At 41.3% G+C, this 23229-nt stretch overlaps 1 protein-coding gene and 1 pseudogene across 1 annotated transcript; both read right to left on the reverse strand.

Annotated features, from left to right (window-relative positions):
- Positions 1 to 7812: 7812 nt before the first annotated feature.
- Positions 7813 to 8814, reverse strand: LOC142448621 (olfactory receptor 7A17-like; annotated as a pseudogene).
- A 4955-nt stretch (positions 8815 to 13769) lies between these two features.
- On the reverse strand, positions 13770 to 14708 carry LOC142430809 (olfactory receptor 7D2-like). The gene has a single exon (XM_075535822.1). The coding sequence runs from the start codon at positions 14706 to 14708 to the stop codon at positions 13770 to 13772; it is 939 nt and encodes a 312-aa protein (XP_075391937.1).
- Positions 14709 to 23229: the final 8521 nt, after the last annotated feature.

Genomic DNA, 23229 nt, shown 5'->3' on the forward strand with positions numbered 1-23229 from the left:
GATACACTGAGAAAAGATTTTGATTTGTAAATGACAAATTTTTTTGGCGCCATTATCAACACCCATGAAATCTGCAGCTAAAGATGGCAGTGCTGACCAGCTTATTTCAATTTTACAATGACGTTTCCTCTTTTACAGGAAGATGTTGAGATGGAAGCCAGCTAGAACTGTCCACTGGAAGACGACCATTCTCTATGGGCAGCTCACATTTCCACATATCTTGTGAGCAGAGACATTGCCAGCTTTTATTCTGGGATACCTGTTTGAGGATGTTTGTGGAGTGAAGGAGGGTAGGGATGGCTCAGTCATAGAATCCTTTCCTTCCGTACACAAGCCCTTACATCAATCCCTGGCCAATAAACCGATAGGCCAACAATTTTCTGTCAATGGACGCTTGCATGTTGCTGTCGTACTGCACAGAGCTTCCAGAATAAAACAGCCCAGAGAGAAAGATCTATTGATATACTTTCAAATTTCACCCAGTGAGAACTCTATGAATCACAACTCTCTGATCCAATTTCCCATGGGGTTTGTGGTGAAGTTTCTAAATAAGGATTCTTCTACCGAAGATTCTGTAACTCCCACCAAATGATTGGGTGGCACTCTGCAAAGGAGGCATGTGTAACACTAATAGAGAGTCTTGGTCAGTTTCTGTTACCCACTGGCTATAAGGTCAAGACATCTCTGAAAGACGAGAAGAGAGGAATCCTTAAGACCTTGGAAGAACATGCTTCAATTCCCTCTTTAAGATCTCTATGTGAATGGCAAAGGCCACTGAGACCAGATGCATGACAAATATGGCATGGAGACTCAGAGTTTAGAGCCAAGACTTTGTGGTTGCCTCTACTTATCTGGCCCAAGACTATGGACCTGGGGAACAGAATGACAGGTGGGTTGGCTCACTGGTCCATGAAGGTAAATCCCAGGAAGGCATGTAGCTTAGAAATTAAGAACTGGAGATAGACTTGGCTACCACGTGGCTGGACGGCTAAGAACCAAGAGACACATTTGACTGATGGATGAGGAGACCAATGACTATATCTTGGCTATTTACTGATTTTGACTTGTGCTAACCTCCTAACTTCTCTAGTAAGTCCTAAGTGTGAGTATTGTCTGTGATTCTGTAGTCCGGGTACACTAGAGAAACATATCCATGGACACATAAGCGTATAAGAAAGGATTTGTATACAAGAGCAATTGAACTTTGAGAAAAAAATCCCAGGCTACTCCAGATCAAATCCATAAATCTGATATTAGCCCATATTTCCAATATCAATCTATAAATTCCTTTTCAGAATCACAAAACACATGCAATGATGCCAAAAGCAGAAAATCACAGGCCAGTGCGTAGAAAGTCTTTGGATCCGGTCTCATTGGAACATCCCAGTGCTGGCAGGGGTCTCTCTGTGGTTTCTCCGGCTTCCGAGGTCTGGTTGCGTCCATGTGGCTTGTCTTCTGCAAGGTCTTCCAAGGAGTAGCAGAGAGAGAGAAGTGTCTTCTGCCTACAAGGAGGAAGTGCCAGATTTCTGAGAATTCTCAGGAGAAGGCCATGCCCACAGAAATCTCATTGGCTTTCTCTAGATTGAGAGCCAAGACACCACCCCATATACTCTTAATCCTAAAACTGACATCAAATTAGGTGACTACCACTGATTTCTATGTGAAGTTGAGAAAGATTTTATTTAGGCAGGGAAAGAACTCCCAGGAGGGAAGGGAGAGCAGAGAAAAGGATGGGGGCATCTTGAGCCCCCAGGCAGATTCCAAGACCCAAGAGTTAGGTCAGGGAAGTCCCACTTGGTACTGGGCGACAGGATATATAGAGGGTATGAGCTTAAAGGCATATGGGCCCATAAGGGGAAGGGGATTTTTGTGCTGCGGTTGCAAGTTTTGGGTCAGGAGATGACCTGTCAGTAAATCATTTAGTTGTCAGCAAACTTGCTTCCTGGAATGCCAGGGAGAGGAGACTGTGTTCTTCCCGGGGAGGTAAGCTTTGTGAAATGCTGGAGGTAGGTGCTTTGAAGTTCAGCAGGTTATTTGTCTTCTGGAGAAGCTGATACAAGGGGCTTCCTGGTCCAGACCCAGCCCCAAACCCAGCATAGACCTAGAGTAGAATAGGAGAAGGGTTGGTGTCAAAATAGGTAATGCAGGATTTGCCAGACAGTCTTATCTGACCCTTACCTTATAGCCATAGGCAAGGCAGGAGGTCAGATATGGCCCCTCTGTTGCTGTTTATTGCACAGTGGTGATTAGTTGGAAACCAACTCAAAGGCACGTAACAAGAGCAACCTAATGAACAATTTCACAAGATTGGAATAGTGCTTCTCTCTGGAGCTTCTTGGCTACCCAGACTTATAAATATAACGGTGGAAAATACACATTTGGTTGCCTAAAATGTTAAAATGGTTTCTGGGTATATTTGACCTGCTGATTAAAAAAATGACACCAATTTTCCTCACTAGCTCAAGTTTTTGAGGTACAGAACATATGCCACAGACCACTCTTTGCTCTACTCACCCACGAAAAATCAGGATTTCTGAATCCAGGGCGGAAGATCCCTTCAGTACCAGTGGTGAGAATGGCAATACCTGGAGGGTGGAGGGAGGGTGGTGTGCAAAGGGGGATCCCATTATAGGGACCTACATATAACCTTCAAGATTCAAGTGGTTGTGTGTAAATATGTATATGAAATAATTGGCTCCTCTTGTTCATGTCATTTCTGTAGCATTCTAGAACACGTCACATCTCAGGAAATTCTCTTCTCCTTATGCGCTTGCCTTGCTATTCTTTGCTGATTGTTGGGTCCTTGAGGTGCAATTCCCCTTTCCCTCAGCTTCCTGCCTACCAATTTGGTCTTCAGAAATTTTTGTTCAGTGTATAAACTCTCTTCTTGAGATGATGTGTAAATTCTCCATGTCATACTTTTGCTCTTATTGACCTATAACTTTCCTTAGCTTCAATTTGAAATTTTATATAAACAATTAGCAATCTGTCTGGTGGTTGATCCCTGGCCTTGTTCCAACTAATTCTATTGATTCTCTCCATCTTTTTCCACAGATAACTTTTGTGCTTTTCATTTAGTGAGGAGAATGTGCTGTGATCCACATGTTTGGCAGTTCAAAACCACCAGCCTCTCTGTTGCAGAAAGCCTGGCCTTCCATGCCCATAAACAGCTACAGCCTTGGAAACCCATAAGGGGTTGCTATGAGTTCACATTTATTCACTAGAGCCAAATTATGACCCTGAGTGTATCCCACCTGGACTTCAAGAACATCTCAAAAACAAATTGACACGTTGAAAACTAATGTCAGAAGACCTGAGGAGCTGTGGGATGACATGAATAACATTACACATTAAGAAATCAAAGGGCCATTGAAAAGACAGGAAAGAAAGAAAAAAACAAGTGATGTCAAATGAGACTCTGAAGCTCCCTCTTAATTATAGAGTAGCTAAAGCAAATGGAGAACTGATAGAGTTAAAGGACTTAACAGAAAATTTCAAAGGACAGGTAAGCAGGCAAGGTGAAATATTATAATAAAATATGCAAAGATATAGAGTTAGAAAACTAAAATGGGAAAATAAGCTCAGGATATATTAAACTGAACGAACTGAGAAAAAAGTCAAGCCTTGACTTGCAATGTGGAAATATTATATGGGCAAAATATTGAATGATGAGCGAAGCATAACAAAAGATGGAAAGAACATACAGTACAAAAAAGTACTAGGTGACACTCCTTCCATTTCAGGAGGTAGAATATGAGCAAAAACAACAACAACAACAATGGTGCTGAAGGAAGAAGTACAAGCTGCTCTGCGAGTCTTGGAACAAAACAAGATTCCATGAATCTATGGAATAACCTCAGAAATGTTTCAAGAATCACTTGTTGTTCCCTTGTTCCTGGGTTTATTAACACCACTTCCTCTCCCCTCAGCTCCCCCTCTCCCATGTCCCCCAGGAACTGTTGGTCCCATTGTCTTCTCTTCCAGATTGTTCATCCAGCCTATCTCAATTAGACAGACCTGCGGAGATAATAACATGCACAAAAACAAGACAGAGCAAAACCAAGCCACAATATACAACAACAACAACAACAATAACTACACCATAACCAATGACAAAAAACAAAACAAGAAAGAAAAGCTTGTAGTTAGTTCAAAGATTATTTGTTGGCCTTTAGGAATGTTTTCCAGTCCAGTCTGTTGGGGCACCACGCCCTGGCCGCAAAGTCCACCTTCAGTATTCCCTGGGGACCTCGCCACTTCATTCCCTTGCTGTTCTGCTGCACTCCCCCAGTGTTTTGCTTCAGTGTGGCAGGTTCAGATCGGGCACAATTCCCACACAGTGTCTCCGATGCTGTCCCCCGCAGGGCCATAGGTCAGTGAGTGGCGTCATAACTCATAGTGCAGCTGGCCATGTGATCCTCTCTGTGGACTGGCTGCTCTAATTTGGGTCATTGTCCTCAAGGCCTGGTGGGCCAGGATGTGCTCCACTCTTTCCTCCTCTCCCTTCATCTGCTCCCGTGTGCTCCAATCAGATATTTCCCTCTCCCGGAGCTTCAGATTCAATGCAGTCATTTGAAATAAATACTTCTGGGGGGAGGGGCATGATCAAGGGTAATTTAACCAAGAGGAATTGCTGAAACCAAGGTGGGGACTGAGCATGATAGTGGGGCAGGAGGAAAATCAGGGGGAATAGAGGAAAGACATGGGAGGCAAAGGACATTTATATAGGTCTAGATAAAGACATATACATATGCAAATATATTTATACATGAGATGGGGGAATAGAACTATGTGTCTATATTTATAGGTTTAGTATTAAGGTAGCAGAATGACATTGGACTTCCATTCAAATACTCCCTCAGTGCAAGAATACTTTCTTCTATTAAATTGGCATTCTATGATGCTCACCTCCCCAGCACAACTGCTGAAGACAAAGCGGGGGAATAAGCAAATATGGTGAAGAAAGCTGATGGTGCCCGGCTATCAAAAGATATAGCATCTGGGGTCTTAAAAGCTTGAGGGTAAACAAGCGGTCATTTAGCTCAGAAGCAACAAAGTCTACATGGAAGACGAAACAAGCCTTTGTGATCACAAGATGCTGAAGGAATCAGTTATCAGGCATCAAAGAACAAAAAATCATATCATTGGGTGCACACCTCCATGATACGATCGCTGAAAACAAATGGGTGCATAAGAAAATGTGGTGAAGAACGCTGATGGTTCCCGGCTATCAGAAGTTATAGCATCTGCAGTCTTAAAGACTTGAAGGTAAACAAGCTGCCATCTAGCTCAGAAGCAACAAAACGCACATGGAAGAAGCACACCAGCCTGTGCAATCATGAGGTGTTGAAGGGATCAGATAAAAGGAATCATCAGGAAAAAAAAATCTTACCATAGTGAATGAGCGGGTAGTGCACAGTGCAGACCCAAAGCCCATTTGTCTGCCACTTGAGATCCCCTTGCTGATGAAAGCACTAGTCAAGAGATCAAAAAGGGAGCTGTATTAAGTAAATGTGCTGCACAATTCCTCATTAGAGTATCGAAAGCAAGGGTGTCACTTTGAGGACGCAGATGGGCCGGACTCAACTCCTGATATGTTCAATTGCTTAACATGCGTGTGAAAATTGGGCATTGAGTTGGAAACCAAAGAAGAGTAAGTGCATGCAAAGTGTGCTGACCAAGAATATTGAACATATCACGGACTGCGAAAGGGACAGATCAATCTGCCTTTCACGAAGTACAGCCAGTGTGGTCCTCAGAGGGAAGGATGGTCAGATTTTCCCGTCCGTACTTCAGCTGTGCTGTCCATAGAGACCAGTCCCTCTAGAAGGACATCTTGTTTAGTAAAAGTAGAGGGAGAGAACGAAAAAAAAAAAAAAAGCCCTCAAAGAGTGTTTCCAAGACTGTGACTGTTTAAGGGAGTAGAATGCTCAGTCTTTCTTCTTTCTTCCATGGAGGGGCTGGTTGTTTTGAACTACAGATCTTGCTGATCGCAGCCCAATACCTGATCATTACGCCACTAGGGCTCCATTCAACCATTCCAAGAGGTAGCATATAATCAAGAACCAATGACACTGAAGCACCAGCAGCGCTCAATTGTGCCAGAAGATTTGGTAGATGATAGCTATCTGGCCAACTATCTTGCCAACTGAGAGCTATCTGGCCAACCGACTTGTACCCATTCAACAGGAAGGTGACCCAACAGAACGCTCAAATTATAGAACAATGTTATTGATATCTCATTGAAGGAATATTTTGCTTAAGATCATGCTATAATCATGCAAAGTGGTTTCAACAACAAAGGTAGCAGGGAGTTTCCAGAAGTTTGGGCAGGATATCATTGGTGAAGTCAGATGGATCTTGGCTGAAAACAGAGAATACCAGAAAGATGTTTACTTGTGTTTTATTGACATGCAAAAGCATATGACTGTGTACATCATACTCCAGTTTTTAATATTTTCAATTTTGTTATAAATTGAGGTTTTTCTCTGCTTCATTGTGTGGTTGCTATTGGACCATTTGTTAGTATTCTGTCTCAAGGTTTTCATAACGAAGGAATAGCCTTAAAAGATCTTCGTTACTCCATCAACTTTCGTAGTCGGGATTGGAAAGACTCCTTTTTCTGCAGCCCATTAGTAGAACAAAGTCATTCTATTTTTACTCTTGAATGAGAATGAGGGAAAAAGAAAAGCAAACAACAAATAAAGCCAAGAGTTGGGCTGGTGGGTTCTGCCTATGGATTGTCAATTGTATGTTGAACTTCCTGGCTAACAACAGGTAGTGAGTGCTATTCAGAGAAACTACCATTTGGATAGACTCAAGTAAAATATTAAGTTTTAAATCACGCAGGATGTCTTAAAAACGCCTAGAAACCTTTTGAAGGCTTGCCCTCCATTCCCATACCCAGAAACTGCAAACAACTGTGGGGTTCACTTGCAATGGCTGTGTTTTGTCAAATCTGGATTCCTAATTTAGAGGTACTGGCTTAGGACCCCTATTTAGTTTTACCTTGGCAGCTCTCTGTCAAAGTTTCAGTTTTTTCATCTTGTCGAATAAAGTCATGAAATAGTCCACATATACTTTCTCATCCCAGTTCTTAGTTCTACCAAACACATCTAATTTCAAAATATTGTTACTATTGCCTGACCTATTTTTCAGCTACCATATACCATCTGGTGAGGAATACTGTGGTCACACATTATTATAATTAATGTTTAACCTTTCTTACTCAGAGGATCACAGCAAAAATAGAGCCAAACCAAACTACATTCACTGCCATCAAGTGAATCCCGACTCACAGCAACCCTCTAAGAAAGACAGAGCAGCACTGGTTCTGTGCATTTTGAGACTATAACTCTTCAAGGAAATAGAAATCCCCGTGCTTCTCCAAAATAAAGAGCCTGGAGAGACTTGGTGGCATAATGGTTATGGACTGGGCTGTTACCCTTGAAGTTAGCAATTGGAAACTTCCAGCTAACCAGACAGAGAGAGAGGAGAATTGCTAATCCATTATGGATTTTTAAAACCTCACAGCCACCCATTCTATTGAGAACCATGTCAATCCCTTAGGACATGAAGAGTTGTCCCAGTAGGTTTCTGAGTCTATAACATTCTGTTATTGTTGTTGTTAATTCTTGCTGAGTTGATTCTGGCTCATAATGACCCTATTTGTGTGGGGGAAGAACTGCACTCCACAGAAATTTTAAGCTATGATCTTTGGAAGGATATTTCTGAGTTGTGTCTTCTGAGATATTGTTAGTTAGATATGAATCCCAAACATTTAGTCGATCTATTTACATCACCCAGGGACACTTAGTGTTTTAAAAGGAGGCTTTCTTTAGTCCAATACTGGCTAAAATAAAACAAACAATCAAGAATAATGTGCCCATGATTGAACTTAAAGTGTTCTCCTGAGAAGTCTTTGCACACAGCCTTCTTGATGTCCCTGTTTCTTAGGCTGGAAATGAAGGGGTTCCACATGGGAATGACAATGGTGGTGTACATCACTAAGGCAATCATGCCACTCCAGGAAGAGGATGATAATCCAGCACCCAGGCAGACCCCAAGGCCTGTCCCATAAAATAAAGAAACCACAGACAGGTGAGCTCCACAGGTGGAAAATGCTTTACACTTCCCTTCAGCCCATGGAATTCTCAAGATAGAGGAGATGATCTGAGTGTATGAGGAGAGGATCCCTGAGAAGGGAACAATAGCAATGAGGCAAGTTACTATCTACAGCAGGATGTAATTAAGGAGTGTATCAGAGCAGAACACTGCAAGAACCTGAGAAAGTTGACAGGAAAAGATATAAAGTATCCAGTTGGTGCAGAAGAAGAGCCAAAGCATCAACAGAGTCAGCACTAGGGAATTCATCAAGCTGATGAACCAGGAGATACAAACTCGTGGACCACAGAGGCGGGGGTTCATGATGGCTGGGTAGTGCAGGGGGTGACACATAGCTACAAACCAGTCATAGGCCATTATAGTCAGGAGAAATGAGTCCATGCTTCCAAAAACCATGAAAAAATATATCTGTGTGATGTAGCCTGCATGGGTGATGGATATGCTCTGGGTCTGGATGTTCACCAGCATCTTGGGGATGGTGGTAGAGGTGAAACAGATGTCAGCCAAGGACAGGTTAGAGATATGGAGGTGTGAGTCAGAGATGATGACCGTTGTAATGAGTAGGTTTCCAAAAACAGTGACCACGTACATGGACAGGAACATTCCAAATATGAAGGACTGGTTCTCTGAGTCCTGGGAAAATCCTAGGAGGAAAAATTCTAAAGTGCTTGTTTGATTTTCTGCTTGCATGTTGACGGTAAGTCAGCTAGGAAATTGAAACAGGAAAGAATATGAAAAATAAATATATTTTGGACAGAACTTTTCTAGATTCTCCTCAACTTCAAAGGGAGCATTGGGCACAAAAGCCTTAACATTATTTAGAAATCCTCTTTTCTGTCATTCTGTGACATGAAAAATTTCAGAATGTTGACTGAATTCTGTTCCTTACATGCTGGGACACTCATCTAACGACTTTATTCCCTTTTATCTCTGGTTCAGAAAAATAAGATCTCTATATTTGAGGGGACTTTGGAACATAGAGATAAAATACTACAATGCTTGTGGAATATGGGAGTCCAGTGAATGGTAGTAACTTATTCAATGACAGTTGCTTTTCCTGGGAGCCTGGGGCTAGAAAGGAGATGTAGGACATCATCCAATAACTATGTCTGAGTGGTGAAGAAATTTGAGAGACGGGAATTAATCTGGATACAATTTTGTGGGATGCATAGGATGTGGGTTGGATTTCTAGAGGTGGGGTGGGTGGGTGAGAGGCTGATGAGAGAAAGAAAGAGGGAGGAAAGACAAAAAGCCCTTATGGAAATCATGGGACAGACTTTACCAAATAATAAATCATGTTAACAAATTATTAATGCTCTAGGGACTGTTGATATCCAGCAAGATGAGGACCCAATGCTCCCTGAACATTTTTCACACGACAAACAGTCCCTGGTCTGCAATCTTGCTGTTGTTTATTGTTAGGACCCCTGGGGTCAGTTCAGACTCCTAGCAACATGATGTACACCATAAGGAAATGCTGCCCGATCCTGTGCCTTCCTCACAATTACTTTTATGCCTGAGCCCATTGTTGCTCACTGTGTGAACATATCTAGTCAAAGGTCTTCTGCTTTTTGTTGCTCCTCTACTGTACTAAGCATGATGTCCTTCTCTGGGGCCTGGTCTCTCCTAGCATGCCCCAAATATCTGAAACAAAGTCTCGTTATCCTTGCCTTTAAGAAACATGCTGACTATACTTCTTCTAAGAGATGTTTGCTGGTCCTTTGGGCAGTCCGTGTTACTTTTAATATTGTTCACCAGAGCCACAAGATAAATGCATCACCCAAGCTGTTCTGCTGTGATTATAAATGAGGACAGGCGTCATCTTCTAAATTCCCCCTTTGCATGCGTCAATGAGGGTTCTCCAGAGAAACAGACCCAATGGATGTAAAAGAATACTTGGAGACACTCCTATCTAACCTATTTACACTCATCTGTGATTCAAAACCACCAAGAGTCTGCACAGGGAGAAGACTTAAGAGTGCTCCCATGAAGACGACAGCTCATACAACCACACAGTGCAGTTCTACTCTGTCTCATAGGCATTTTGAATTGGACAAAGCTCATCCACATTGTGAATGGTTGTCTTTTTCAAGTAACATCAACTCACGAGAGACATTAATTTACTTCCAAAAAACACCTTCACTGCAATACCCAAAGCCCAAACCACACCAACTAATAACTACAACAAATATTGACTATTGAGGACAACTAAGTTCATTTGGGAGCTCGTATGACAAATATTAACTACTGGGGACAGCTAAGTTAATTTGGGAGGCCGTGTCCCCGGGAATCTACCTCCCAGAGTTTGATACAGGGACAGAAACAGGATATTTTTAGTAAAGTGTGATAACTGTGAAGCTAACAGTAGACTAAAGAATGGAATACCATGGAGATGCCCCCAATCCAGAAAAAGATTCCTCAGGTGAACCGCTATCTAGCAGAAGGGTGACAGGGGGATTTGGGGAAGGAAAAACAGCAAGGGACAACGTCCAGAAACAAGGAGCACTGCGTCCCAGAATGCTTTTGGCAACTTGCTATCGCTAACGCGCAAAGCGGGAGAGAGAAAGGCAAAGAATGCAGATGAACCAGTGGTCAGAGATTCCCACCTCAGGGGAGCATCGAGGAGGATAATGGATACAGAATGGAGATTCTGAAGGGGCTTCAATAAAGGGAGTAACATGGTCTAATTCATAGTGTACCGTGATACCCAGAGTGAAAGACTTATTTAAAGCAAGGGAAACGAAGGAGTAAAGTAACGAGGAAGTCAAATTCTCAGATGAATCAAGGGACCTGGTCACATGTTTCATGGAAGAGAAACAAAGCTAGAAGCAGTGAAGACATGATGCCAGGCTTTTCTAAGTGTCTGTTTAAAAATGAGATCTGACACTGAAGCAGCATCAAGGTTAACTATAGGAAAGAGAGGCATCCCTGGGTGATGCAAATGGTGAAGCTGAAAGGTTGACAGTTCACACGCAAGGCATCTCCGAAGATACATCTGGTGACGTGCTGCTGGAAGTCAAGCACTGAACGCCATCTGACTCAGTTCCATTCTGCACACACAGGGCCCCATGAGATGGAAGCGACTCAACAGCGACTAAGAACAACAGGAAAGGACAATGGGGGGTTGAATGCACGTGGAACATTCTCAAAGCAAAAGAAAAGGAGACCTAGAGCAAGCCAAGGCTATGCGTGTCAATGCCTTTGCCTGTCCCCGTCCACGTCCTCACTCCAGTCTTTATACACTGCCATCTGGAAACCGGGTAATGCAGGCTTCTTTTTTAAAGGCATCTAATAGGAAACACAAGTAAAGATAAGGGACAGGATGAAGGAAGAAACAAAGATAGAGTTAGGGAAATTAATGTGTTTAATCATAAATAAATTCGTGAGCAAAGGAGGGGAATCTAGCATTGTTAAGAAAGAGTTAGGGTAGGACATTTTCCAAAGTAGAAGATCCTGTCCACAGAGGGCTCTGGAACAAACTCAAGTGGCTGCAAAAGCAGATATCTACATATACTTGATCCTGGATCAAGGGTTATGGTACAAAACACTTTAATTGCCATTGAGCACTGAGGTTCTTTTCCCCCTGAAAAGGGGGCAGATGAGCAAATACATTTTGGAATCTATGCTCTGGGTCAGCGGTTCTCAACCTGTGGGTCACAACCCCTTTGGAGGTCAAATGCCACTTTCACAGGGGTTGCCAGATTCATAAAATTACAAAATTACAATTATGAAGTAGCAATGAAAAGAATTTTATTGTTGGTGGGATCCGTGGACACTGTATTACATCATCTCCATCAACTACACAATAGTACCAACTGGAGGGAGTGCTTTCTAGTCAGTGGCAACTGCAAGTAAGTAAATTAGTCATTCTCGCTTCCAAGTAATTACCCTCTCTACTCCCTTCTTTATAGACTTCATAGTTTCCCTCACCCTACAGTTAAACATAGCCAATTCCATTTCCAGCCAACTCTTTCCTCTGTGTCCCATACATGTAATATCCTATGAAAGTGTGGCACTATGGATCCACCACATAGTCCAATTCTCCTGAATTTTGTCCTCTCATAGAAAGTGGGTAACGATGACTGAAGATTTGTCACCCAGACGAGGAATGCGACAGCACCGGCATCTAGTACAAGGCTTGGCTGTTTTCTCCTGGAGCAGGTATGTGTCTTATGTCTGACAAAGTAGGGCCTCTGAATCTTGTTAGATAAATTGGATAACAGATCTTCCATTCCCTGATCAGTTAGACTTCCTAAAGGAAGGGTTTCTGACATGCTAATTTCTTAGTCTAGGTGTCTGAATAGAGCCAGCAGATTACCTATACTCTGGGTTCCTTCCTCTAGGGCGAAACACTCTGGTTTTCTTGCATATCCTTGGAGGACTATGCTCAGTATACTCTAAATTGAAGTTTTCTCCTCAAGCAGGTAGAGGTTGTACACTGGTACATATGAGGGCTGGAGGCACAGGGAATCCAGGGTGGATGATACCTTCAGGACCAAGGGTGTGAGGGGCGCTGCTGGGAGAGTGTAGGGTGAGTGGGTTGGAAAGGGGGAACTGATTACAGGGATCCACATGTGACCTCCTCCCTGGGAGAGGGACGACAGAGAAGGGGGGGAAGGGAGACTCCGGATAGAGCAAGATATGACAAAATAACGATGTATAAATTACAAAGGGCACATGAAGGAGGGGGGAGCAGGGAGGGAGGGGAAAAAAAAGAGGACCTGATGCAAAGGGCTTAAGTGGAGAGCAAATGCTTTGAGAATGATTGGGGCAGGGAATGTATGGATGTGCTTTATACAATTGATGTATGTATATGTATGGATTGTGATAAGAGTTGTATGAGTCCCTAATAAAATGTAAAAAAAGAAAAGGGGAAAAAAAAGAAAGAAAGAAAAGAAAATGATTAGGGCAAAGAATGTACAGATGTGCTTTATACAATTGATGTACGTATATGTATGGACTGTGATAAGAGTTGTATGAGCCCCTAATAAAACGTTTAAAAAAAAGAATAGCTTCATTCTGACCCAAGTGGAGTTGCCATGATTTGGAATCGATTCAACAACTAATATCACACGGACTATAATATAACATAGGCAGAGTATTTAGCACATGCTTAAAAAATGACGAACACTAACAAACAGCTCTTTCTGTTTTGTATTTTAACCATACTTTATTCAATTAAAAAAACACTGTTGGTGAGTCTCACACATAAACAAGAAATATTGACATGCAAATACATAGATGTAAAATAGGGTTAATAATGTCATTAAGAATCTGTACTAATACTTGCAAAAGCAAAACCATGGAAATCCTTCAAAATCAAGTTTAGAACTCACAAGCACACAAGTGAGAAAAATGACAGACAGATCACAAAGGAATGGGAAGGAAATCTCATAATTACTCATGGTGTAATTAGTAAAAGTCATCGGGCATAATTTTGCAGCAGAGTGTGGGGCACAAGTGTGATTGGAGAAATTGTTTAAAAAAATGTAAAGATTATGAGAAGAAAGTTATATAAACACCATAATCAAGTAAAAGAATAAGATGGTTTTAGGGATCCAGGAGTAGGAATTTGATCTACTTCACGATCAATTCATTTGCCATTGGTACTGACAAATCTTCTTAGCCTGGGGCCAGTGGGTCCATCATAGACAAGAGACCATTTTGCTGAGCAGCCTCCCCAGGGCCCCCTTGACATCCTTGTTCTTCATGCTGTAGATGAAGGGGTTCAGCATGGGGGTAACTATAGTGTACATCACCGAAGCGATTGCGACTAACGTGGGAGAGTTAGTCACTGCAGAAGTGAAGTAGACACCCACCCCTGTCCCAAAAAACAGAGAAACAACTGAGAGGTGAGAGCCACACGTAGAAAATGCCTTTTGCTTCCCCCCAGCTGAGGACATCTTACTGACGGATGAAATAATTTGTGAGTAAGAGAAAAGGATTCCAACCAGGGGAATGACCCCCAGCACACCAGTCATTAAATACATCAAAATGTTGTTCAGGAGGGTGTCAGAGCAGGCCACCATGAGCATCGTGTGCAGTTCACAGAAGAAATGCATAATTTCACTACTTGCACAGAAGCTCAGAGGCATCATCAAAAAAATATGGAGGAGGGATACCATGATGCCAATGAACCAGGAAATAAACACCAGCAGGCAGCAGAGGCGAGGGCTCATGATGAGTGTGTAGTGCAGAGGGTGACAAATTGCCACAAACCGGTCATAGGCCATCACAGTCAGGAGTACAGTGTCCAGAATAGGGAAAAACATGGTGAAAAAGACCTGAGCGAAACAGTCCAGATAGGAGATCGTTTTGTTGTCCAAATGGATGTTCATCAGCATCTTGGGGACTATGGTGGTGCTGAAACAGATGTCAGCCAAGGACAGGTTAGAGAGGAAGAAATACATAGGGGTGTGGAGGTGGGGATCAGAGCTGACAGCCAGGATGATGAACAGATTCCCAAGCATGGTGACCAGGTACATGGTCAGGAAAATCCCAAATATGAGGGGTTGCAATTCTTTATTCTCAGAAATTCCAAGGAGGATAAACTCTAAAACTCCTGTTTGATTTTCTGTTTCCATGTAGCTGATGCTTCTATAAAGAAGAAAAATTAATTAATAGCTATCTGGTATGTTGTATATAATATCAATTTTGACAATTCCAGTCATTCTAATACTTGGACATCCATCTACTTATAAATTTGTTGAAACCCTGAAAAATTGAGTCTCTAATCCCAGTTGTCCTTCTTAAACGTTTATTTTATAACACTACTGTCATGGAGTTTCAATAACGGGGCAAATCAACATCACATACCTTTTGACAAGATGTACTGAAAAGGATACCATATCACTGGTGTGAGATTTCTATATAAAATGCATCTCCTCAATCTAAAGAGTAGTGAAGGCTAGAAAAATCTAATTTAAAAGATGTTCTGCGTAATGCTGACCTATGACCTTAAAAATGCTAATGTTATAAAAGACAAAGAACATCTAGAGGCTGCTCCAGAACAAAGGACATGAAAGAGATGCATCAACCTCATGGAATGAAAAGTCTGGACTTAGCTTTTGCTACGTTATCGCTGTCGTTGTTGGGTGTCATCAAGTTAGTTCCAACTCATAGCTACCCTAAGTGCAACAGAACGAAATATTGTCCTTAGCCATCGCACAATTGTTTTTATCTTTGAGCCCATTGTTGCGGCCACTGAGTCAATCTCTCTTGTGGATAGTCTTCCTCTTTTGCAATGACCCTCTACCAATCGTGATGTCCTTTTCAGGGACTGATTTCTCCTAATAACTTGTCCAAAGTATATGATCTGAAGTCGAATCATCCCTGTGTAGCATTCTGGTGGTAATTCTTCCAAAACAGATCTATTTTTTTTTTTGGCAATCCATGGTACTTTCAAAATTCTTCACTGGTACCATAATTCAATTGTATTGACACTTCTTTGGACTGCCTTATTCAATGTTCTTTTTCCCTCAATTACACTCAAAAGTGGAAAAAGCGCAAGGAGATGAATTAACCGAGTATGTTCATCAAAAGGAGTTAACCACAGAAATCACTGTGGACATGGCACAGCCTGGGCAGTGTTTCATGGTGGTATGTGGGGTTGCTATGAGTTAGAAATAATTTAATGGCACCTAACAACAATCCAAATCAACACTATCCAGAAAATTATTGAAATAAAATTGATTTGTGTAAATTTTATAATAGTGTTATGTCAACACTAATTTCTGCATTTTTACTTAATGTAGTTTAATGAGCCAAATATCATTATTTTTGCTATTGTTACGTGTCATTGAGTCTATTCCAACCAATAATGACCCCATGCACCACCGAAGGGAACACTGCCTAGTCTATCCCACCTGAATTTTGAGACAGTCTCAAGAACAGATTTAGCTCATTGAACACTGCAGACAGAAGACCTGATGAACTGTGGGAGAGCATCGTGCAGGATGAAAACAAAAGGTCATTACAAACACAGGAAAAAAGACCAAAGCAAATGTCAGAAGAGACTCAGAAATGTTCTGTTGTGACGTGCTAGAGAATCAGTTCCATCCCACAGCTACCTATGCCTGACAGAACAAAACACTGCCCAATCCTGCACCATCCTCCTAATTGCTCCCATTGTTGCAGCCGTGGTGTTAGCCATCTCCTTGAGAGCCTACTCTTTTTACTGATCCCTCCACTTCACCAAAAATGATGTCCCTCCCCAAGGACTGCCCGATCCGGACAACGTGCCCAGAGTGTATGAGCTCAAGTCTAGCCATTCTTACTGCTACCTGTGGCCATACTTCTTACAAGACAGATTGGTTTGCCCTTTTACTTTTGCAGCACTTTTGCTATTCTTCCCAGGACCACAACTCAAATGCATCTATATTCCTTCTGTCTTCCTTATTTCATATCAAACTTTCACAAGGACATGAGGAAATTGAAAATACTATGACTTGGGTCAAGCACACCACAGTCCTTAAAGTAACATCCTTGATCTTGAATACTCTAAAGAAGTCCTGTACAGCACATTTATCTAATGTAATGAATCCTTTGATCTCCTGACTGCTACTCACATGAGCATTGATTGTGGACCCAAGCAAGAGAAAATCCACTGTTTGTAGGAAATACTAAACATTAAAAGGGAAGGGGGCACTATATCTGGAATGCGATTATTCTCAAAGCATTCAGAAAAATTATGAGAGAGACAAGAAGGAGGAGAATGAGGAGAAAAAATAGAAAAAGAGGGGGAGTGGGCAAAGGGCAATGTAGAGAAGAAGAAGACAGAAAAAGTAGATAAGGCAGTAAAATGTTGGCTTTGGAAAACTATTTGTGCTTCTCTTAGAACTCTTCTATAAATCTAAGATTATGCCCAAATAAAAGGTCAAAAATCATAGCTAGTGAGGGCAAATGGAAGAAATAATGAAGCAAAAGAGCTGAACAGAACATTTCAAAGGGCAGTTTGAGAAAACAAAGTAAAATATTATAATGAAATGTGAAAAGACCTACAGTTAGAAAATAAAAAAGGAAGAACACACTCAGCATATCATGAACTGAAAGAACTCAAGATAAAATTCAAGGCTCACGTTACAATATTCAAAGATTCTATAGGCAAAATATTCAATGATGCAGGAAGTATCGAAACAAGGTGGAAAGAATACACTGGCTCACTGTACCAAAAAGAAATAGTTGACCATCAACCATTTCAAGAGGTACCATATGATCAAGAACCAGTGGTATTGAATGAAGAATTTCAAGCATCACGGAAAGTATTAGCCACAAACAAGTCTCTATGACTTGATGAAATACCAATTGAAATGTTTTAACAAGCTAATGAAGCATTGGAATTAGTCACTTTTCTATGCCAAGAAATTTAAAAGACAGCTACTTGGTCAACTCACTAGAAAAGATACCTATTTGTGCTAACTTTAAAGAAAGGTGACACAGCAGAACACAAATTATAGAAAAATGCCATTAGCAACACAAGTAAGTACAATTGTGTTGATGAATGGTTAGGGCGGTACATTGACAGGGAGTTGCCAGAGGTTAAGGTCAGATTCAGAAGGCATGTAGAAGTAGGGATATCATTGTTGATGTCAGGTGGATTTTGTCTGAAAGCAGAGAATGTCAGAAAGATGCTTACCTGTGTTTTCTTGACTAGGCCAAGCCATTCAACTATGTAGATCATTAAACAAACCCTACAGTTAGCCTTTAGAGGAAGAGGAATTCCAGAACTTAATTGTGTTCAGGTGGAACCTGTACATGGATCAAGGGGTAATTCTACAAGCAGAACATGAGAACACTAGTGTTTCGTGTCAGGGAAAGGTGTGTGTCAAAGTTGTATCTATACCATATTTATTCAATTAGTATTATTCAATCAGTATCCTGCACAAGTCATCAGATAATCTGGATTACACGAAGAATGTGGCATTAAAATCAGAGGAAGGCTTATTAACCACCTGCGAAGGCACAACCTTGCTTGCTGAAAGTGAGGAGGACTTGAAGCCCTTGCTGATGAAGGTCAAGGATGGCAGCCTTCAGTGTGGATTACAGCTCAATGTAAAGACTAAACTTATCACAACTAGACCAGTAGGAAACCACATAAGAAATGGAGAAAAGAATGAAGTTGTCAAGGATTTCATTGTGTTTGAATCGACAGGCAATGCACATGGAAAGCAGCAGTCAGATCAAATAAGGTCTGGCATTGAGTAATTTGCTGCAGGGGACTTTTTTAAGGGCTGAAAAGCAAGGATGTTACTTTAAGGACTAAGGTGGGTCTGAGTGTAGCCATGATATTTTCAATTGTCTCCTACGCATGTGAAAGTTGGAGTCTTATGAAGGAAGACTGAAGAAGAATTGATGTATTTGAATGACAGCGCTGGTGGAAACTATTGAAAGTATCATGGACTGACAACAAATCAGTCTTGCAAGAGGTACAACTAGAATATTCTTTGTAGGCATGGTTGGCAAAATTTCATCTCAAGTACTTTGGGGATGCCAGCAGAGAACAGTCCCTAGAGAAGGATATCATGTTTGTAGAAATAGAGAGGCAGCAAAAAAAAAAAAAAAAAAGGGTAGGTCTGAAATAAGCTAATGACTCAGCTTTCAAAAGATATAGCATGTGGGCTCTTAGAGGCTTGAAGATAAATAAGTAGCCATCTAGTTGAGGATCAACAAAGGCCACATGGAAGAAGCACACCAGGCTGTGTGATCATGAGGTGTCAATGTGATCAGGTGCCAGGCATTAAAGATGCAGAACAAAAAAATTAAATCGATGTGAATGATATGGTGGATTGGAGGCCCAAAGCCCTTCTGTATCTGCAGACAATTGGATATCCCCTTACAAAATGGTCACAAGGAAGAGACGAGTCAGTCAGGTGCAGTATAGACCAAGGAAACATACAACTTTCCTCTAGTTTTTTAATGCTCCCCCCACTAGCATGACCCCAATTCTACCTTACAAATCCAGCTAGACCAGAGCATGTACACTGGTACAGATAAGAGCTGGCAACACAGGGAATCCAGGACAGATAAACCCATCAGGAAAAATAATGAGGGTAACAATAACAGGAGTGGAAGAGGAAGTGGGGGGGGGGTAGAAAAGTGGAACTGATCATTGTGATTGACATATAACCTCCTTCCAGGGGGACAGTCAGCAGAAAAGTGGATGATGGGAGACAGCAGTCAGTGTAAGACATGAAAATAAAAGATAAATCATCAAGGGTTCATGAGAGAGGGGTGGAGGAAGAGCTGATATTAGGAGCTCAAATAGAAAGAAAGTGTTTTGAAATGATGATGGCATCATATATAAAAATGTGCTTGACACAATGGATGGGTGGAAGGGTTGTGATAAGAGCTGTGAGAGCCCCATAAAAATGATTTGAAAAATAGTTAAATTTAGCAAAAACAAAGAGGAAAGTCTTTTACAAGATGGATTTTCACAGTGGTTACAACAATTAGCTCACACATCACAATGATTTTAAACACGGGGTAGAACCAATCAGTGTTTCGTTGTGTAGTCTATATGGTTGCTGTGAGTTGAACCAACTTGACAGAACTAAACAACAACAAGGAGATCTAGTGGGGTAGTGTACTATCCCTTGACTATTAAACATAAGTTCAGCATTTCAAACCCACCAAAGGAAAATGAAGCTATATCTATAAAGATTTGTGGGTCTGGGGTGGTTTTGGTATTACATATAAGTAAGGATCCCTGGTAGTGTTTTAGATAAGCATTGGGCTACTGATTGAAAAGTCAGGAGTTTAACTCACTAGCTGCTCAGAGCGAGGAAGATTAAGTTGTCTACACCCCAAAAGATTGACAGTCCTAACATCAGCATTACTCTGCCCTACTGAGTGGGTCATTATCAGTCAGAATTGACTTGACAACATTGTGGCATTATGTATACATGGGGGCTCGGATTTAAAACTCATGGAAATGGCCATTTTTCAGGAAACTACAAAATGTATCTAACCGAACAGGACAAAATATGACCAGAAGAGAACAAATTAATGAGTGATTGTTAACATCCACATTGTCATCTTGCTTAAGACCTGGGATAAGCTTTCCTCTACTGTCAGAGATAAAGAACATCATGTCCCACAAGGGTTGGTCCATGTTGGTTCCTTCCAGCCTCCCTGCCCTTGCCATGCATCACACGAGGGTTTACTTTACCAAGTGGCGACACTTGACTTCTTTACAAGTTACCACTTGTCCTGGAGTCACCTCTGACTCATGATGAATCCATCACAAACTAATGTACATGTAGTAGAACTTAACAGCATGGATGGAAAGAAACAGTAGAATTTCTGTCATACATTATGAAAGATATTCTAAAGATAATGTAGAATAGCTACATTAAACCAAATGTTAAACCAGATCCATCATTAAGCCCTAGAAAAAAATTAAACAAGCAAAAGGCAGGAAGGGGTAAGTACACCCCCTGTTATCATAAGAACTAGTATTTCTTTTGCTAATTAGAAAGAAATCACCTTAGGACAGAAAATAAATGATACACAATCATAAGAAATAAAAATAAAAATTCTCCCAGCTTAAGCACAATTAGAACTAATGAGCACCATCAGCTTTTTTACATATCTACAAACCACATGTAGGAAAGATGGGAGAGAGGAGTCTATAAGCAATTCTAATGACAATATGAAACAATACCAGGCCAAGATAGGGAATTATTAAATAAAAGAAAGTATTTGATTCATTAGAAACCAATTAATGATGGGGGAGAAATGAAGAAGCAGGTACATTGCTGAAACAGAGGTTTTCAAACTTCAGATTTTATCAGAGTCACTTGGAAAGAGGGTCCTATATTAGAACAACTGCAAAGTTCTGAACTCAGACAGCCTTGGTTCAAATCTCCACTCCACTGCTTCCAACTCTGTGGTCTTGTGACTCAGTTACCTCTAGAGCCAATACTTTTACTTGTGTCTTGAGGATTATACCAGATAAGGCATTCAGAGTTCTTGACACTTAGTAATGACTTACTAACTGAAATCTAATATATCTGTTGAATCAGAACCACTTGCCAAACTTGAACTATGGAAATCAATATGGCATTTCTTAAAACAAATCAAATAGAAATATCACACGTCCCTGAAATCACTCAGTGTACACCCTAAAGAAATGAAGAACAAAGCATGAACAGATAGATGCACATCTGTGCTTATTGCAGCGCTTTCTACAATAGCAAAATGATGGACACAAGTCAAGAGCCTGTTTTGTGGAGGGCTGGATAAATAAACTCTGCTGTATACGTTCACTGGACTATAATACATCTAAAAACAAAAATGAAACCATCAAACACCTTATGGCATGGACAAATTTGGAAGATATCATGCCTAGTCACTAGTCTATCTCACAAAAACAAATATGCATGACACCATGGTTGTAAAAAAACAAAGAAAAAAATTTTTTTCATACCAAAAGAAGCAAGCTTTGAAGACAACAGCAAGATCAGGAGGGTTTGAGGGGACAGTGGAAGGGAAAGATGAAGGGCAGAAAGCAGAGAGGCGAGAATATATATATATAAAATAATAACAAGAAGCTTTGAGTTTCCAAACACCCTAAAAAGAATTAAAAATCCCTTTTTGAATTTGAGTATTGTAACACCGTGAGTTTCTTTAAAATAGAAGGGGAAAGAGAATAGAATTTGCAGTAAACTAGGAGGAGAAAGAAAAAGAGTCATCCAGTAAAGCTGTTAACATGGATCTCTGGGGCCAGCCTCAGAAGGTCTTGGGTGGAAATTAGTCATCAGCATGCCTCACAAGTTCCACGGGGGTGTTGATGCTGCTGGCCTGAGACTCCACTTTGTAGTGAACAAGAGCCCTAGGGCCACCATTGGTTACACGTTGGGTTGCTAACTCAATGTAACAGTTCACACCAAGCAGCTCCTGCTCAGGAAAAAGAGGAGGCTTCCTGCTCCCTTTGCCACTATGAGTGAGTGACTAGAAGATGGTCTGAAAACTAGAGAAAAGATGGGATTAGAAAATTCTAGAAAAGGTGATACTAGAGGGAAGGCCAGCTTCTAGTGCCATTGAGAAAGACTCTGGTTTCCAGATTGGAGGCGCACACAAGCACAAAAGCAATGGCCCTGAAAACTTACAGAGACTTAAACAGCTAGGAAAGTAAATTCAAGAAAAACATGATTTTAAATATTATGAGACCTTATCAATTATGTTACCCTCTGCTCCTTCCTCCGCCACTTTCTTAGTCGTCCTTGTCCCAGAGCACTCATTAGGAGAGCATGGCACATACAGTTGACATCACTGAAGCAATGCTTGGACACCCCCTTGTGCCGTGGGAGGCAGAATACTGACCATGTCACCAGGAATGAGTAAAATGAAATGTGTCATGAAGTCATCACTGACTTGTGTGTGTAAGAGGCACCAGTGTGCTCTTCTCCGGCCAGGTATAAATGAACTACCAGTGAGGGTCCCAAGGAAGGATTTATGGTTTCTCAGCCTTGGGGGATCATTTCTCATTAATTAAATTGATCTTCTGATGTCTTACTCTCCAACTCCCTTAGCTCTCTTGGGGGAAAGAGCAAATGGCAGAAAGGAAAGCTCTGTGGTAATTCTGCTTCCAGGTAGGCCACTTTGGAGCCAGGTGGATTGCTTGGCTCCCACTGGGCTTCTTCTTTTTTAAAAGAGTTTTCCTCATTACTGATTGAACTTTGACGGAAAGAGATTCTCCTACTGGAATGTGTTTTGGCTACACAAATCCAGGCCATCACTATAATCCCTGTACTTGGGGTCTCAAAGTAGCCCAAAAGGAAATAAAGCTGTACATCTGTCTTGACATGTCTCCTGAAACTGGCTATGTGGCATTGATTATGCTGTGGAACTAGAGAAAGTTCTATTTCAAGACACGGGGATGCTATTGGGTCAAGCAAAATAAAGGCAGAAAAAAATATGCCCCTTGAATGTAATGACATGAAAGGCATTCGAACAAACAATCGTGGCGGAGTGATGGGAAGGAACTTATTCAGCATGTTTGAGACTGATATTTGAGTCTCTGAGGGGTGAAAATGGCTTAGTGCTAGCTAATTAACCTAAAGTTGGATGATGCAAATCCACCTAGAGGAAGCTTAGGAGAAATAT

The sequence above is a fragment of the Tenrec ecaudatus genome, chromosome 1 (assembly GCF_050624435.1).
Source record: "Tenrec ecaudatus isolate mTenEca1 chromosome 1, mTenEca1.hap1, whole genome shotgun sequence".
Taxonomy (NCBI): Eukaryota; Metazoa; Chordata; class Mammalia; order Afrosoricida; family Tenrecidae; genus Tenrec; species Tenrec ecaudatus.